The following is a 19,023-nucleotide window of genomic DNA, read 5'->3' on the forward strand; positions in this document are numbered from 1 at the left end:
ATTGGCCAAATAGATTGGCTAAACAGATTTCATTGACCAACAAAGATTTATTTGCTTTAAGCCAAATGATCAAATCCATTATCATAGGAATCCGGAGACACCTCTGGCATAAGATGTAATTCAGGCAAAAGAGAGAGGTTTTTCAAAGATTTCATAAGCCCTCAAATAAAAGCAGTGCCCCAGATTCTTTGACCAGCTCCATTCTCTTAGGGCACAGCATCACAGCCATACACACCCCTAAGACTGGGGCTGGGGTCGTAAGGTGGGAGCAGAGTGGGGAGAATGCTTTCAGATGGAATCACAACCAAATAGACTATGACTAGAGTTCTTGGAGCTCCATAAAGACACTCACATGTTTTAAAAATTCTGTAGTTTGTAAACTATACGGGAGGAAACAGACTTTCATCCTCTTTCCTTCCTATGCCCTGTTTTATTAAGAGCTGTAATTTGGTCTGGGTTTTGGAGGCATGTTTGTGTAACAGAGGAGTTTTAACTCGATTTGGTGGAAAGGAAAGATTAATTTTGCAAGTGTTTGATTCTTAAATCTATCTTGCCTTAAACCTCAGGGAGAGGTTTAAGAGAATGCATATCACTCGTGTTATAATTACCACCAGGTTTCCGTGTGTTATTTATACAAATCGGTCTTCTCATTCCCATTTTACAGGTGAAGAAACTGAAGTTAGAAAGGCTAATCAGGTTGCAGATGTATATACAGTTGGATATGATACCTCCTTTCACAGGGAAATGATCAATGAAAAAGTCATATAGCTCTTCATCTAATTCAATATTCATTTCTCAGTATACTGGGCAAGATTATTGAAAACGATCTCCGTGTTTTTCTTCTTTCACTCTCATTATACTGCTACCAAAATTCATGTGAAAAATGGATCTCAGGGATTCTTTCTGATATAAAGTCTTAATCCTTAATCACTGCAACAACTGTTCATCTCTGGTTCCACACCTGGCTTTAAGAAACGTGTCAGAAACAGCCAAACTTATAAGCTGTCTACTTGCTGACAGAGCCCTATCTATTATAAAAACGATAGGAGGAAAGCAGAGAGCTGAGTCTGTTATTTCTCATTAGAATTATGAATGTGGGCTTAATAAAGTTCATTCACTTTCTCTTCTTTAATTATTTAGCAAATATTTATTTAGTACCTACTGTATGCAAAGCAATATTGGGAACTATGCAAGATAGCAGGAGGAATGATTCTGCGGCTCAGAGATTTATGGTGGGATCAGTTTTAATCCCCTACACCAGAACAGCAGATGTAATCACCCAAAATTATGCAATGAAATGTATCATCATTTTTGCTTTCCAGTAAGTATAAGGTCAGTCAGACCTTGTATCTGCTAAACCTGCACAGATCAGCAAGGCTAGGAATATGGAGACTTATAGCCTGGGCTTTGGAGTCAGACAACCCAGGTTCAAACCCTAGTTCTAACTCTTTTTACCTTTGGGAAACTTACTGAACTGCACTAAACTTAGCTTCCTCATTTGTAAAATGAAAATCACAGTAGATTCTATATCACTGGGTTGAATAATAAATGAGATAATGCATGAACAGAGCTTAGGTGAATACCCAGGAATGAATGTTAGCATCATTGTTGGTATTAGAGAGATTCACTGCCGGAAATGACAATTGCCAAAGTTCTCCATTAGATTAATGGTTCTCTATGCTTTTTCATTTGAGACATGAAACTTTTTTTTCAAGTGCAAGCACATACAGAAGCCTGGGGTACACAATAGCAAACAGTGGAGTGGAGTGGAATGGGTTGAAACAGAGAAGGGGGCGGAGCCCCTGGCACCATCTTCCCACCTCTTTTGTGTGCCAAGGAACATTTCCATGGAATTCCTCGTGTTCAGTTTAAATTTTCATAATTATATTGTGACTTGAGATAGTTTGGTCATTTGAATATGCCATCCATATTCTAATACATATAAAAATTGTACCCAAATATTTATTTTATGGTCGTGTTTTACATTTTAAGAATTGTGATGGTAGGTCAATATGTTCACATGTTTACTTTTGTAATTGAGAAATATATCCTCGTCATTCAGCATTATTCATTCGATAATTCAAGAAATATGTAGCGAGCATTATTCATACACCAGGCCCTGGTAGGTTCCTGCCTTATACAAATAAATCAGAAACATCCTAAGTTCCTCTGGGGCAGGGACCATGTTTGTCTTTTCCTCTGCTGTATGCATACAACTCAGCACGTGCCTGGCACATAGCACATACGCCCTAAACGATTGTTAAACTAAAAGTTTAGGCTAATGAATGACTGTCCTTTCACATAGGAGATTAACAAAGTTCTCATGGATTTGAGAACTGTCCTTTTCTATCGAGAACATGGGCCCCCAAGTAAGCTTTGCTGTGATATATAAAACCTAAGTCCCTTTCTCGCCAGAGTCAAAACTGTTCTGGAATATTGAGGGATTTCTAAAGGGATTCGGCCCTCCGGTGATTTGCAGTATTTAATTAGAGCAGGAATGAAAGCAGAAGGTTAACCAGCACCTGATAATTCTGGAGTTATTGCCTGAGGTCCAGGGGAATCATGGATGGACATCTGGGAATCTGTAATTTGCCCTCCACCACGTGTCAGAAAGAAGCAACTTCCCATAGACCTGCTCTATAGGCTGACTGGATCAACAAGTGCACTGTGAATATTCAGAAATTCCAACACTCAAAGTGCTTTTCAACAATATTTATTCACTTTAAGCCATATGCCTCAATGTCTTTGCTATCCTCCTTCATTATCAAGTGGAGGAAATTGGCTAAATCTTTCTGAACGGGAGATGGCTTTTCCTTTCCTTTCTAAAATATGACAAGCTCTTCCCTCTAGAGGAGAAATGAAAGAGCCACGTATCATCTCTCTAAAGCAAACAAGCTGGCAGAGTATCACTATCAAGTTATAATTATTACCATTATTATTATATGTTGGATATCTGCTATATACTTAGCCATCTGTATGCATTACTTACAAGTACCCATTTTTATTAGGGAGGGCGTGTGACAAGACTACGTAAGGAGTAAGGGACAGAACTGGGACTCAAATCCACTTGTTTGTATAGTCAGGTTTCAAGTAGAAAGAACTGGCACACTCAGACGTGAATAATTGAGGGGATATAAGAAGGGACAGATTAAAAGGGGGGCGGGCAGAGTTTCAGTAAAGCACAAAGCCATGGCGCATGTCCAGTACCTTGGGGATAATCCCTGAGAGGAGCTTCCACCATCCCAGCCCTGAAGGGGGAATTGGGGAGAGAGACAGAGACAGAGAAACTGTATGGAGAAGGCAACGTCACAGCACCTGTGGCCTCTGCTAGAGGGATGTACCTGATTTACAGGCCCTTCAGGAGGGACCAAGAGAATAAGTACCCAGACCTTCATCTCTCCCACCCTCTGATCTCCTGGCAGTAGTTTGCATTTGCAGTATTTTCCATTGAGATGCCTCGGAGGAGAAAGGTGCTCACCCATCTGGTCCATTTAGGTCAACCTGTTGGGACACAGAGTAGGTGAGAAAGGGCATCTCGAGGGACCAACAGAAGCTCTCCATCACAAGGTGTGCCGAAGGAAAGTGCCCTTAACCATCCATATTCTGCCCCCAAATGCTTCTATCCCTCATTCAGCAGATCGTCTTTGCTTGGCTGCTCTGTGCCAGGCACTTTGCTTTGGGCTGAGGATTTAGAGATGAATAAGATATTATCCTGTGCTTGATGAGCTTAGACTCATGGACTTTAGAGAATGTGTCTTGAACATCTTTTATTTGCTGTTTCAGCTATCATGTCGTCTCCTTTTTCCTCCCAGGTGGGCCTACATTTCCACCTAAATATCCTAACGCTCCTCAAATGTGTTCACTATATATTTTTTTAGCTTCTCTAGTTTCCACAAACTCCTCTATGTTCAGCTTCTTTCAGTCAGCCTTGAACTCTACTGAGAAAAACTAATGACCTAATACATGTTCACGTGTTACTGGTATTATTGTATCTCATGAGGTATTTGAAAAGGAAGAGAAACAGAGTTGGAGAAAAATAACTCATTCTCCTATGAAAGAAATATAAGCACGAGGTCGACAAAGTTCTGCCCTGACTCTATATATCCTACCTACCCATGTCAAAATAAATTGCATTTTACTCTGGCTAGGAGCTGTGCTCAGGCAGAGTAAGGAAGGCACCATTAAAGATTTCAAGCTTGTTCCATAAGTGGATTGAATGGAAGTGCTCTCGTTGCTATAGCTTGGAAGATTGGAAATTGTTTTTGCAGCAAATGGAAGAACCTTAGCTAACTCTCTTGGTCACTTAGATATTAGTATGGCCCGAGTGATCTTCTCTTCAATTACTTCCCTTCCCCCATAGCAACAGAGAGATGCTCACGGTGCTGGAATTTTCCTCTCAGTGTTTGCCAAATGCTTAGAAAGCTAGGCCTCCCACTGTCTAGCCCTGAAGCAGACAGGCCTAAAAGGACCCCTTGTGAGAAGCCACATGTTTAGGAACAGAAGCTGTAAGGATAAGGAACTGCTGCATATGCCAGGAGGTGTGTCCACCAAAGGGGAGGTGAGCTTTTCCGTTCAGAGAAATTACGAATTTCATTTGAAGTTGTCTGAAGACCATGCTCAGTTGGAAGGTCAGAGTTGAAGTTCTGACCATCTGTGAAATTAGCATTACTAATAAGGTTTTCAGAGATTATTTTCATCTACTTAACCTTCTCTATAAATACTCAACTTAGAAAACACTTTACTTCTATTTTTAATAGTCTAATAATGGACAAATGTTATTTTTAAGGCTTAATGGAAATACCATTTTTCAAACAAGGACTATCAAATAATGGCATATGGCTTTATTCTTATCAGTTCCAATGGCATGTTAGAGTGGTAGCCAACTGTCTGAACTGTCTGATAAACGAAGGTACACACCGCCTAAGTGACTAGCTGACAAAACATTTGCTCTCTAAAGACAAATGTGTACAGTCAAGTATCCAAATATCAGCTGTTCTACGTGGGCCTAGATGAACTGAACCCAGGGAACCCAAGCTCCTCTAAAATATCTGGTCAGTATGACTTGCAAAAGGAGGCCCCTACTATCTTTGACATGGTCTCCATTTAAATTAATAGGCTACTGAGATCTGCAACCTCTCATGAATGTTCCCTGAATAAGGAAGTAAAAACAGTCTGCATCTATTAATATGAATGAATCAGTCACCCTTATTCACCAGCCCTGCATTTCAAGGCTAAGGTCCTTTGATAAACTTAGGTTTGTTTGTCTCTGTCTCCAGCCTAACTTGTTCTCATGTTGACTGATTCCTTCATCCATGAGATGTGATTAAGCAAATACAGTGCGCCAAGTATTCTCTTAAACACTGCAGATATGGTGTTATGCAAAACCAATCAGCTTCCTACTTTCATAGAGGATATCTTCTAGTGAAGGAAGATAAGCAGTCGTTAAATGAACAGAATAAGAAGTAAAATAAGAAGTAAAAAAAAATAAAACCCACATCACACACACACACACACACACACACACACACACACACACACTCACAGCACCTCCACCCACAACATCAACGAAATACAGGCTAATGTGAAAGGGAGGACTGGGGAGATAAAGGATAAAGGGTTTTCAGTTAGGTGGTCAGGGAAGAGCAGGCAGTAGCCCTAAGAACTGGAGGGCAAAGGAAGAGACAGCAGGCAGAGACGTGAGGACAGAACGTTCCAGGCTGAAGGAAAAGCAAGTGCGAAGGCATAGACGACCAGTATGGCTGAAGAGTAGGGAGGGAGAGGGTTGGGATTAGAAAACAAGGGAGAGGTAGATGGGAGCCAATCACCTAAGGCTGAGAGGACATGGTAAAGAGTTTGAGTTTTACTTTAAGCCTCCTGGACAACGACTGAAATATATTTCTCAGATGAGTGATGTGATCTCATTTATATTTTAAGTAGTAGCTCAATTTGAATAACATACAGAGCATGATTTATAGGGATAAGAGCAAATGAGGGAGACCTATATTGGGTTCTATTGCAGTGGCCCGAGTGGGAGATGACGGTAGGGTGGTTGCAGGGACGATATAGAGAATGTTAACACTTTATCTGTAACAAAATATGAGGCCAGAAAAGCTAACCCAACCAGCAGATCAGTCTTAGAAACTATCTAGTCAAAGTTGACCCAAAATGCCCTTTCGAGATTATTCAGTGGAAGCCCTTCTATTTAAACATGGAAAAAACTGAACCATGGACAAATTAAGGGGCACACTCAGAGTCCTTGAGCAGGCCACGGGCAATCTGAAGTCTGAACCTCACACCCCTGACCTGCCCGAGTGTTACATAAAGTGCCTAAGTCCATAAGGAGGCAGCAGAGCCCGGGCATGGGCCTTGTCTACCCCGGGGGTTCCCAGGCTCTGTGGTGTGAATCCACACAGTGGGAAGAGCTGTCGAGTTACTGCAGGGTCCACGTATCCAGTTGTGGATTACTGGTACTCTGTCAGCTGGATAAATAAGGGTAAGTATCATCACGTGGCCTCTAGAGCACAGTGGTTAACAGCTTGGAGCCTGGTATCCAGCTAAGTTCAAATCTTGGCTTTACCAATTATTGACTGACTGTGTACCTTTGGATAATTTACTTAATTCTTTGGGTCTTGGTTTCCTCCTTGGTAAACTGGAATAAAAACAGTAACTCTTCCTAGTTTTGGGACACCCACATAAGGTATTTCACTTATACCAACAAAGAGAGACAGAGAGAGAGAGAGAGAGAGAAAGAAAAAAGAAACACTTAGACTAGTAGCTGGCACAGAGCGCATATTCAAGAAATGTTCATTATTGTTACGTGGAAGATAAAATTTTTTGCTGTTACTTGAACTGGGGCTCTTAACATTTAGAACCGATGTGAATGAGTCACCTCACCCAGAAGAAACTATTAATATGGCTTTCCCCTATGGGTGCGTGGCTGGGACTGCTGCCTTTTGAACTCTGCTCCAACACTGTGCATTACCAGCCACTGGCAAGAACTGTGGCGCTCAGCACAGGGACACTGGGACACTCTTCCTTCCGTCAGTACCTCATTCATTTATTCAGCAAATGCTTACTGAGGGCTGACTGCTCGTCAATGCCTGGTGGTTCTCAGCCCCTTTGTTCTGCTTCATCTGTGAGTAAGTTCTTAATTTACGCCCTGAGTAACTTCTCTCTTTGAAATGCAGTGATTTTTCACTAGGCAGGGGAAGGGTGGCAGTGGGCGGGGTAGAGGGCAATAAGGTTCCCCTCAGAATTTCAAAGGGGCCACAGGGTATAAACAGTCTGAAGCTTTTATGGCAAGGACCCTGAGGGGTTAGGTGTGAGGAACAAGCAGATCGGAGGAGGAGGAGGAGAAAGGCAGCGGGAGGATCAGGGCCAGGAGCTGGGTTGCATGTGTGCAGTGTGGGTTTGAAAGCCCTGCCTTAGTCATCGTTCATTCCCCCCCCACCCCCGCCCCGCACCTCCCCGCCAACAGCTCTATGAGGTGTTAGGATGCTCATTTTACAGAGGACAAACTAGGACTCAGAGACTTTAAGGGACTCCCCAAATCATATGACTAGTAAGTGCAGGGCAAGGTTAGACCTCAGGTGGCCTGGCTCCTCATATGTTGTTTGTTTACTTGTTTGTTTGGTACCCCAACCTCCCTTTCTCCGCCACCCCACTGAGTTATTACTGTGTGTATGGAGAAAGAAAGGGGGTAAGGAAGATGGTGGTGATGGTAATGATTGGTGGGGGGGCTGGTGTGTCTGTGTGTGTGTGGTAGAGAGAGACAGACAGAGACGGAGAGACAGAGAGACAGAGAGAGGGACCCAAAGAAAGACTCGCGACAGACTTTGAATTAATAACCATAAATAAAAAACATGGCCAGCCCAGGTGAGTTTTCATTTGGGCCGTTACCAACTGCACAGAAGATAAAGCAGACACCGCTGGGCCAACCTAACACTATTCCCGTACCCAGCGGGGTCTGGAAATGGGGGCTCTGAGCGGAAGAGGCATACAGCTTACTCCCACTCTTGCTAGGGTACAGGGCGCTGAACAATTGCCCCCAGGAAGCCAGTGTGAGGAGAGCATGTAACCTGTCGGCAGCCTCTCCACGAATTCGGTGCCAATCCCCCCAAAACATGTTGTCTCAGGATGCCCCAATTTCAGCCCCTTGAATGAGTCCAGCTCAATGCCTTCCCGATGAGCCTCATTTGTAGAAAAAGCAGAGCCAGGTCACATTAACCCTCTGAAACCTATTCAGTTCGAAGATTTTTCAGGAGAAGGCTTTAAGTAACACTCTTGCAAGGAATGAGCAACCAAGTTGTAATTTGTCCCTTCCGCAGTTGCCACAGCCCCCAAAGCCTGCCTTCCCTTACCCTCACCCTAGTGGTTATTTACGGGTGGTGTACACATTTCCCAAATGGGGCGCGTGCATAACATCCAGGCATTTCCATAAAAAAGAGGGCAATTTTTAAAAAACAAACATAAACATTTACCTAATCTATGCAAATCTATTCACAAGGATTTAATATAGCCATCACTGCCCACCCGCACAGCCAACACACAAAACCCTGGCTCCATTGTATGTCTCAGTTTGTGTTTAAGGGCAGTGTTTGAGGAAGGAGGGGGCGCACAGAGTAAGAAGAGGGTGCTCTTTTCAGATGCAGCCCGCTTGAGCAAAGCAGCCCTGCACTTGCAGTTGTGAGCAAAGAGCGAAGGGTGGGAGCTCATCATCAGGGTAACCACCTCCCCTCCAAGCAGGCAGCCTCTCACCAGAGGGAAGTGTCAGGTTGCTGCACTTCGGCTGTGGGTTGTCACTGTCTAATAACATGACCGTTTTGCCATCTCTCTGCAAATAAGGCAGAAGCTGCTACCTGATTGGTATTAACATCCCACTTTCCCTCCTCATTGATTTCCTTGTTCTCCTCCTTTGCTTCATAAAAAAGAGGGACAAGTGGCTGGTGCTGTGGACAGAGAAGCTTTATTTTTAGTATGAGACAACCTCTATTTTCTTTCAGGAGAGGGAAGTTGGATTATCAATTCTTTTGTAAATGTGTATGGTGATATTTGCTCCGGTAAGTTTTTCTCTCTTGATTTACAGCTATCTGTGTGTGTGTGTCTTTGTGTGTGTGTGTGTGTGTGCGTGTGTGTGTGTGTGTGTATTAAATACATTTGGGCTGTAGAGTCACTTTTCTTTCCCATATCACTGTTCAATCTTTGGTTATGACATTTTTTTTTTACTTTGCTTTCTTGTATTCATATGCTTAAACCGAAGAGGCTGTGCTCTGTGATAGCATGATGCTTACCTTAGTTGTTGAAGGATGTGTCGGGTTTCTTTTAACATAGTAAGGAAACTATTTAAGCTAACTTATATTTGGCTTTATTCTACCCTACCGACCCCCCCCCTTTGAAGAGTTTAATATCTTAAGTATATTCACTGTGCTACAACCTGCTTACCATTTTAATTAAAGTTTCTTCGTCAGTGTCAGAGTAAGAATTTTTTAAACTCCATAGATAGCTACTAAATATTGTGTGCTGTGCAGAAAGGGGTGTGCTAATTTCATAAGGTCTCATGCCAAAGTAGAATGAATGAGATGAGTCTTCTCTAAGACTGGATGTGTGCACCTTTAAAAGAACTGAATTTATGAAAAGTATTCAGTCCATTAAAGTAAATCTCCAGCTTTCTGTGAAAAGATACAATCACAAGTGGCTGTTGCTTCTCTTCTTTCTTTGCACTGTGCATTTGTGCCACCATCTGTCAAATACCCAGCCCTGGCTCTCGTGTTTCTATATCTGAAGCTGATGAAGAGAAAAGTTGCTGTTATTAAATTCAAAATAGTGCAAAATGACGATCTGGTCACCACTGCTAATAATGATTTTTAAATGCAATACCTGGTTAACTGCCTTTTTCTTTTTTCTAGACAGTATTAGAGGGTCTGAATTCTTTGTTGTTAATTCAGAAACCTGGGAGAAAGTCTAGTATAATGATCCTAGACAGAGATGATCAGGTAATTAAGTAATTGCTCTAATGGAAACAGACTGATGCTTTAATCTCTTCTTTTGCTACACAGTCAACAAATCTGCATAATATTTTTTCATGGTGAAATAAACTAGGGAATATATTTCTATTATATATTTATATATAATGAAAGTCAAAGGCACCTTTGAATGGGAAGGCAGAGGCCTGACTACATGTTTTTCAGAGATTTGGAAAGTAAAGTTGGGAATATCACGAATGCCTGGACCTCTTAGGCTTAGGATATTTTTCAGAATAGGCAATCTTTCAGATCCTGAAGTAATCTAAGGGCAGCTCCCGGAAATAGTACTGAGTGTCTGGGAATGCACTCATCCTCACCTCTACTTCCTTTTGGGCATTCCTCCCTTCACACATGCTTTGCATGCCACAGTGAAACTATTTGTTCTGACAAACAGAATTTCGATTAATCTAGTTCAGCCTCGAAAAGAGGCAAATCCTCCAAAGCCACATGAAGTTATTATATTGCCTCACTACTGGTCACAATACGCGTGTTCCTAATAACAGCTTTAGATGCTGTAAACCCTCCCTGGAACAAAGTGTTCCTTAGCAGATAGTTGGTTGAGAAAAACAGATAAAACTTTTATCCTTTGGCTTTTGGCAATGACTGCAAAGTGAATTCAACAGCGCTAAGCATCCCTCTTCCCTATTCAGCATCCCTTAATATGTTTTGTCATCATTCTCTTTTCATGGCTGTTGTAGCAGGTTATGTACAAAGTCGTTAGGGTGTTTACCATCATCCAAGGCTGTTCAGGAATATCAATTAATGAAAATGTGAGGGGGACGGCATCCCGCGGGGGTAGCATCCGTCTTTTTCTCCAGGTTGCCAGCTTACAGAAGTGTTAGGCTCCGGGTATGTTCGGACCCAGTGACATAGGAAGGACAATGGCACACCTGAGGAGCCTTAGTTGGACTTAGGGTTAGTGTGCAGTCTTTAAAAGCATTACTTCGGAAAAATCCAGAATGCCATAGCCAAAAAAATGTTGTAATCTATTCCAAGGAAAAATAATCTGTGCCATGCTGGGGAGAATAATAAAGGGATTTTGTAATTTCACAATTAGATCATTTATTCATTTTAGCAAAATCAAGACTGCGATTGTCATTTTCATTTAGAAGTACATCCTGTATGCCTGGCACTGTGCTAAGCATTTTGCATGGCACAGTTTCTTTCATCTTCACCACCATTCCATGAGGGCAATAGTGTTATCTCCCCAGTTTACAGATGATAAAATGGAGACGTAGGGCGAGTAGGCAACTTGCTTGATGCCACACAGTGATGACAATGAAATTCAACGAGGTAGGCTTATTCCAAAGTCATCCTTTTCATCTCTCCCTTCTGTCAGGGATTTACTTCGTCAGAATAATCTACAACCAACTCCTATACTGGAATGATTTGCAGGGGCTTACAAAAACACACCAAATTTTTGTTGGTGTTTATCCCCCTTCTGACAGTACATAACCTCCTTTTCAGACTGTGCTTTTATGACTCCAAGCTAATTATGTGTTTGAAACTGGAGAATGTGTGTTTTATTTCCACTCAACTTGCACAGCTATGAAGATGTGGCTATGACCAAAGGGGGCCAGCCTAGGGAGAGTATATGCAGAAGTGGCTAAATTAAGGCAGCTTTTGCAATTGAGCAAAAGAAACCCATTGCTTGGACTTTCAATTTTTTGAAGAGAGGGTCAAAGTAATGATGCGACAATAACTTAGAAATGTCAATATCTCAAGGTATCTGGTTTGTCATTGATGCAAAATATAAAACGCAGTTGCAATTGAATTGATTTATTTGTGGAGAACTTTGTAGAATTCTCACTTTCATTTTATTCACTCCCAGCATGATTTTCTTTCACTCTTTGGCGAGCTGCAAAGGGCTGACGTGGCACTTCAGGTAGAATATTGCAAAGCATCTACACCACCTGGGTAATTACAAAATGAACACAGCTGCCGATAAGCATGCTGAGAAGCGTGACAAAGTTGAAATTCAGAGTCCCAAGTGCATTCTTTTGCACCTGAGCACTGAGCGCCCCCTTTGAAATTTATTTAAGCCAATAAAATTCAGATAAGGGGAAAATGCAACTGACATAGAATCAATATGTTTAAAATTTCTCCTCAACTAGCTGTTTTCAGACTAGAGGCAGGACACACCAATTATGAGGTGAGTCTGTGAAATGCTGCCATTTCTTCCCTCCACTGAGAGAGAAAAGATTATGTATGAGTGATGAAAATGTTCCTAGATGATAGACCCTAGCTCAGGATACCCTTGCTGTATTTCACCAAACACCAGAGGAAATTCAAAACAAAACAAACAAACAAACAAAAAACAAAAAAAAAAACCCAAATGAACAATCAAACAAAAACAGCCCACCACAAATTGGGAGCATTAAGAGTCAAGTTTTGATGTGTTGTCACAATATGGATTTCTTGGTGTGATCTGCTATGTCTAACAAGCAATAGCTTTTGAGCTACCCGTCGTGTAGGCACCCAGTAAATTAAAAAGGGTTCAGAGCCCAGTATACAATAAAGTGTATTTCCAAAATGGTAGTCATTTTTATCAGAGGCAAGGTTGGTAACTTACTGATTCTATATTACCTCTTTTTCTTGCTTTTAAAATAATAATTGGGTGGTTTAATCAGAAAGTGTGGTATTAGAGCCAGTCAGGATAAAGGAATTTAAATCAATCTGCCTTCCCAACAGTATTTGTGAGAGTTCTAAAAATAGTGAATCATAAAATGAGCACTTTTGCTTTAATGAAATATGTTGTGCTCAGCCACAGTGCTCATCAAATATAGGTTATCCCACAAAACTAAATGTAGAGACAATTTTATAAAGTGCATCACATTTCAGTCTCCATCTACAAGATACAGCTTTCTTCAGAGAGGTGACCAAGTCCAAAATAAATAGCAGTAGAGATTGTACTTCATCTTACCTCTGTTTCCTTCTGCCTTTTCTTTGACTCTGGATGTGTGTGCTTAAATATGTTGATCAGTAAAAGCTAAAAAATGATCTATTAAGTATGGAGAAAGCAGCTGGTATTAAGACATAATAAGTGTTGGACTAGTCTTGAATTTGTCAAACATTCTCAGCTGGTGTACAAATAGAGCTGGTGGTCCCGTTCCATATTTATATAAGAAAATGGAGTCAGTGAAGATTTTGAGCCTGGAATGGGCACATGAGGTATTCAATCCTGTAGAAGAGGCTCTTGGTCATTGGTGTGTCTTTAAATGTTTAAAGATTAGGAATGAGTTGAAAATGGAAACACCTCAGTCTCTACTCTGCAGACTAGTGGATCTGCATAATTAATATGTTTTACAGTGATCATATTTTAACACAGATTCTAGCCAAAAGTGGTGATGGAAAATTGCTCTGGAGTAACCTCAAATACATTCCACTACAGTTTCTGGAAAGCTTATTCCCAACACAGGGCAATCAGTTCTCTGTGGAACTTAGGGTTGGCCAATATAAGTGGATAGTCACGATCCTTCGGGGAACTGAAGCGTTGGGCATAAAAGGCTTCTGTTGAAAGTTCCCATGTGACTTCTGTAGTCCTGTTAATGGAATTTTTAATTCCACCCAAATGACTGCACATTACATCAGTGTAGACTTTCTGGTGACGATATGACAAATATTTTAGACTTATTTTAGTTCTGGTAAAATGTGGTTTTATGAGTATTTGTGTCTGATATGATTTATTACTGCAAGGACTTTTAATTCACTATGTTTATTTCCACCTGTCAGTGATGAACCCATATATATTTATCTGGCTTTGGATCTCCATAAGGGAGGAAAATGTATACAATTTTTCAAAATTTATGGTATTCAAATTACCTTTCTATGGAATTGAATGGTTGAGACAATTTTTTTCTTAATTGGGGTCAAATTTGAGGAAAGAGTTAGAACACTGACTTCAGCAGGTTATCTTTTTATTCATTAAATGCTTAAGGATACCTACCGTGTGCCAGGCACTGCACTAGGTTTGAAAGATATAGTGATGAACAGATAATAATACTTGTACTCTCGGAACTAAATGCCTTCATTTTCCATTTTCTCACCTAAACCTAATTTCTGTTTCATGGCCCAAGATGTGTCTTTTTAAAAGCATAATTGAACTGCTCTAGTACAACATTTGCAGGAAACGTGCTTTTGGTTAGTCCTACCTATTCATGCTCAGTGAAGGAACAAGAGTGAATCCATTTATTTACTATGATTACTACTGTCTGGCTGAAATGGAGGGGTTCGAAGGGGGGACCTGGAAGAGGTCTAGCAGTGCTTGTGTCTTCTAAGCATTATTTCTTGCTCCTAGGCATTCTCAGATTTGATAGACTAGTTGCAATTCTTGCCTGATGTTGAATGAGGAAAGAAAGGGAAGAAGCTTCAACAGGGCAGAAAAGAAGATAGAAGAGTCAACTGAGGGGATACCTAGAGGAACTGAGATTCCCACTGGCAATGTGAATTAGCTCTAACTTGCATTATCTGGTTCTGTGTAGGTGTTCATTCACTCACCCATTTATTCAACGAACATATATATTGGGTGTCTACTTTGTGCCAAGTACAGTGCTAGATGCTAGGGCACAGGAATACACAAGATATAGTTTTTGAACTCACGGCACTTCTAACAAGCCAGGAGTTTTCAACTTTAACACTAATGAAATTTTGGCCCAGACAATTCATTGATGTCAAGGGTCGTTTTTTACATTGTAGGGTGTTTAGCAGCATCCCTGGCCTTCACCCACTAGGTGTCAGTAGCGACCTCCCCGCAAGTTGTGACAGCCAAAACTCTCTCCAGACATTGCCAAATAACCTCTAGTTTAGAACCATTGCAAGAAACTTAGTACTACCACCAGCTTTGACCAAATCTTCCCATCGTATTTCTACATTTTTTATTTTCAGATACTCTGCCGCATGGTTTACTCCAGAATTTTTAAATTGCTTTCCCCACATTCTCTGGTGCTACTTCCCTAACAAAGACACGTAAGTCATCTCCAAGTTTTTTTTTTTTTACTACTGTGTTTCCCTGAAATTAAGACCTAGCCAGACAATCAGCTCTAATGCGTCTTTCGGAGCAAAAATTAATATAAGACCCGGTCTTATATTACATTATATTATATAAGACCTGGCATTATATTATATTATATTATATTATATTATATTATATTATATTATATCCGGTCTTATAGTAAAATAAGACTGGTCTTATACTAATTTTTGCTCCAAAAGACGCATTAGAGCTGATTGTCTGGCTAGGTCTTATTTTCGGGAAAACACGGTTTTATCATTCCTTACTTCTGTTTCATACTTTACCACAATCATTTGTCTTACAGCATCCCATTTGATTCCAGCAATCACCAGATGAGGCAATATTAAACTATTACAACCTTTTAAAAGATGAATAAATAGGCATTTAGAATGGTTGTATGCCCAAATTCTTGAAACTAATAATGAATCTGAGTAGAACATAGATTCACACCCACATCCTGATTTAAGAATGCAGTATTTTTCTACAAAATTATAATGTTTAATGAGAAAAAAGATAAGTATGTTCAAAGCACACCTTTTCTCTTGAGGCCATTTTGGAAATAAAGGCAACGTAGCAGTAGACAGACGCCAAGGCATAGGAGGTTCACAGGTGAGGCTTCCTTACTCGGTACTTATTAGCTGGGTGGTTTTAGACAGTCCACTCACACTCTTAGAATTTCCTCAATAGTTCAGGGAACATAGAAGTGATACATTGCAAAAGCCACAGGAAGCCCTAGAAGGGAGTCGAGCAGAGTGGGTAGAACACAGGTTTTGAAGTCAGATGGACCTGCTGGATGAATCAGCATCCCAGCAGGAAACAGATGACATCCTCAAACCAGCTGACCTCTTGCTGGTGACTGTAAAACACTGAAACTTCATTTCTGTAAGTCAGAAAATTGAAGCAACAAAAGGTGAGTCAAGTTTCCTAACACCTCATCGTGAATTCAGTACAGAAAGAAGACAAAAGCAGGGCTCAATGCCCTTCCAGCCCAACGAACTGAGGAATTATTTCAATGGAGCAAGGCCAACATACCAGAAATGTGCATGTTCTGGATTATTACCAGGTGCCTAGGTGCCTGAGATAGGTCCTAGGTTTTGACTTGTGTACTTGCAAGAATCTTTGGGGTTAGTTTAACCAAACTTCAGCCTCTAGTGAGACATGGGGTTCTTTGATGGATCTTGAAAGAGTGGTAGACATGGAGAACACATCAAAGGCAGGTGGTAATTTGAATGGCGCTCATCACATGTGCCTCTGAGCTTGGACACATGCAGTGCTTTCCCACGAGAGGGGCTCACACTGTACAAATCCTTGATCATCTGATGAGCTGTTATCAGGTAACTATTGAGACCCTTGGTGCATTTGCCAAAATGAAAGGCCTTCTAAGCATATTGCTCTGGCAGAATGCCCAGCAAGAAAACTGTCTCCTGTCTGCACTGTCTTGGAGAGCTGAACGTGGAATGAGAGGAAATAGGTCCAAATCCTGGCCCTGCCACTTACGAGTATGCATGGCCTTAAATAATTCATTTGCTCTGTCTGGGCCTCAGTCTCTTTATCTGTAAAATGGAAATAATGAGTCCCCTCCACAGAATTACAAAGAGGATTGCTGTCATAGATGATATGGGAAAACACTTTTGAGACCGTGGTGGCCTAGACAATACAAGGTGTGATCAAAAGAGATGGTGAATATTTAAATTTAAAAAAATTGCTGTAAAAGACTCATTGCCATTAATCTCCCTCAATATACTCCCCCTTGATTCAAACACACTTATCCCATTGTTCTTGCCACTTTCTGAAGCAATTCTTGAAGTCCTCTTTCATGAGTGTCTTTAAGTTGTGCTGTCATGGTTGCCTCGATGTCCTGAATCGATTCAAAACATTTTCCTTTCATGGTCATTTTGACTTCGGGAAGAGCTAGAAGGCGCACTGTCTCAGATCCGGTGAATAAGGTGGATGAAGACACACCGTAATGTTTTTATTTGACAGAAATTGCTATACTAGAAGCGATGTATGACATGGAGCATTGTGATGATGGAGGATGAAGTAAAGACACTCAGTAAAGAAGACTTCCAGAACTGCTTCGGAAAGTGGCAAGAATGATGGGATAAATGTGTTCAAAGTGACGGGGAGTATTTTGAGAGAGGATTAATGGCAATGTGTCTTTTACTGTAATAATTTTTTTTTATTTAAACGTACATTGTATTTGTTGATCACATCTTGTAGTGTAATTTCCTTCCCTCTGTAGTCAAAGTCCATTCTGCTGTCGGTTTTCGTCTGTGCCTTCATGAGTGCATGAGGCTAGGGGAAATGTCTCCCCAGGCTACCAGTAAAATGACTGTCATTATTGGATGTGTAAAGTAGTCTGGAAATGCTTTGATGGGTAATTCCATCTCAAGGGGAGATTTAAGTCGGTATTATAAATTTCAGAGATGGAGTGTCATCACTGAAGAATAACTATAATAAAAAATGCAATATGGATAAAGCAATTCCCTATGATCAGCTCATCTTAAGGAATGCCCCTAAATTTTCTTTTCTGCTCCTTGGAACCCTTTCTCCCCCATCTGCCCAGGCATAACCCATTTGTTTTAGGGGGGGCTGGGGGGGGGCTTGACATGAACTCTGACTTCAGCTTATCATGTTCTAATCCTCTGTGACCTTAACCCTCTCCTCTCTCCACATGATCCCAGAAACTCCTTGGGGGAATTGACAGATCCTGATTTTTTTTCCTACCTGGGGACTGAGGCTCAGGGAAAGCTTCTTACTGCCTGCCCTGGGTTCCTCATTAGCTCTCGATGCAGGAAATTCAAAGCTTTCTCGTTTCTTGTATTTTATTTACCTCAAAGCATTTCCTAACACATCTGTTCAGAAAACTTGGTTAGCTCATATTTTTTCCAAGACCATTATCTGCTGGCAGCCTCTCTTCTTCTTCTGGGAAGAAGAATCCAGACTTCTTCCCCTTGGCTTACTTCTTCCCTCTGACTGGTATTTATGAACTACTCATCCTCTGAGGAATTTGGAAGACATCCCTCTAAACCTCCCCCAGACCAGTTAGTTCCCCAATATCAGTTTTTTCTCCCCCTCCACTCATTCTATACGCTAAGAGAGTGTTTCTCAAACTTTTTTTTTCCTGAGGATCTCTTCAGGAAGGCAAGAATGTTGTTCATTCAGGCAGTCATTGATTTGTTCATATGTTCATTTATTTACATATTTGACTATTACTGAGTGGCAACTGTGTCCCAGGCCCAGTGCAGAGATCTGGGGTACAGAGATGTCTAAACCAGATATAGTCCCTACTTTCATAAGATTTGTAGTCTAATGGGGTAACAGTCCACTAAAAAATCCCTCAAAAGTGATTTAATTATCATTGCAGTAAGTGCTAAAGTAAAAGCAAAGCCATCGTGGGTATTAATTACGTGACAGGCACAGTTCCCAGTATTTGATGCATATTAATTCGTTTAATCCCAACAACTCTTTGAGGGAATCAGAAGAGCAAAGGATTGGAGCCCATAAAATCCTGAAGGGCATGGAACCTTTTAATAAATCTAGGAATACTGGAACGAGGGTCACACAGCAGGACAAGATGCTAAGAGTTCAGGTAGCTGACATTGATGCAGCGCTTACAGTTTACCAGGCACTGTGCTCTGGCAGCTCATTGTGGTCTGTACCTTCACGACAGCACCATGACGGGTCATTGTGATTATTTTAAGAATGGGAGGAAGAAGATGTAGACAGCCAGAAACACTTGTGCCAAGTCACACAGTTTGTTAGTGGTGATTCTGAGACTGTAGCATCGGTGTGTATGACCCTAAGCCCAGGCTCTTACACACTGTGTTAACCTGTGAAAAGCTGATTAGACACTCCTTATTTGGTTCATATTCTGAAAAATACTGGTAGATTGGGAGAAAAGGGGATCATTTTGATAGGTATCTGAGTAAGAACTGCAGTGATCCCTCTTGAGGGAAAATGGAACTCTATGCGCCCAAGAGAACCGAA

The 19,023-nt window shown here is 41.1% G+C and overlaps 1 protein-coding gene across 3 annotated transcripts in view; it reads left to right on the forward strand.

Moving 5' to 3' along the window:
• Positions 1-19,023, forward strand: part of SYNPR (synaptoporin) — a 296,080-nt gene that overhangs the window by 129,986 nt on the left and 147,071 nt on the right. Inside the window, exon 1 of one of the 3 annotated variants that reach the window (XM_033131552.1) lies at positions 8,746-9,059. The exons of the other annotated variants lie outside the window; for them this stretch is intronic. Coding sequence (XP_032987443.1) covers positions 9,036-9,059 — 24 coding nt within the window. The 5' untranslated portion in view covers positions 8,746-9,035. Of the gene's footprint in view, positions 1-8,745; positions 9,060-19,023 lie in introns of those variants that run through there. 3 annotated transcript variants of the gene reach the window in all.

The sequence above is a fragment of the Rhinolophus ferrumequinum genome, chromosome 17 (genome assembly GCF_004115265.2).
Source record: "Rhinolophus ferrumequinum isolate MPI-CBG mRhiFer1 chromosome 17, mRhiFer1_v1.p, whole genome shotgun sequence".
Taxonomy (NCBI): Eukaryota; Metazoa; Chordata; class Mammalia; order Chiroptera; family Rhinolophidae; genus Rhinolophus; species Rhinolophus ferrumequinum.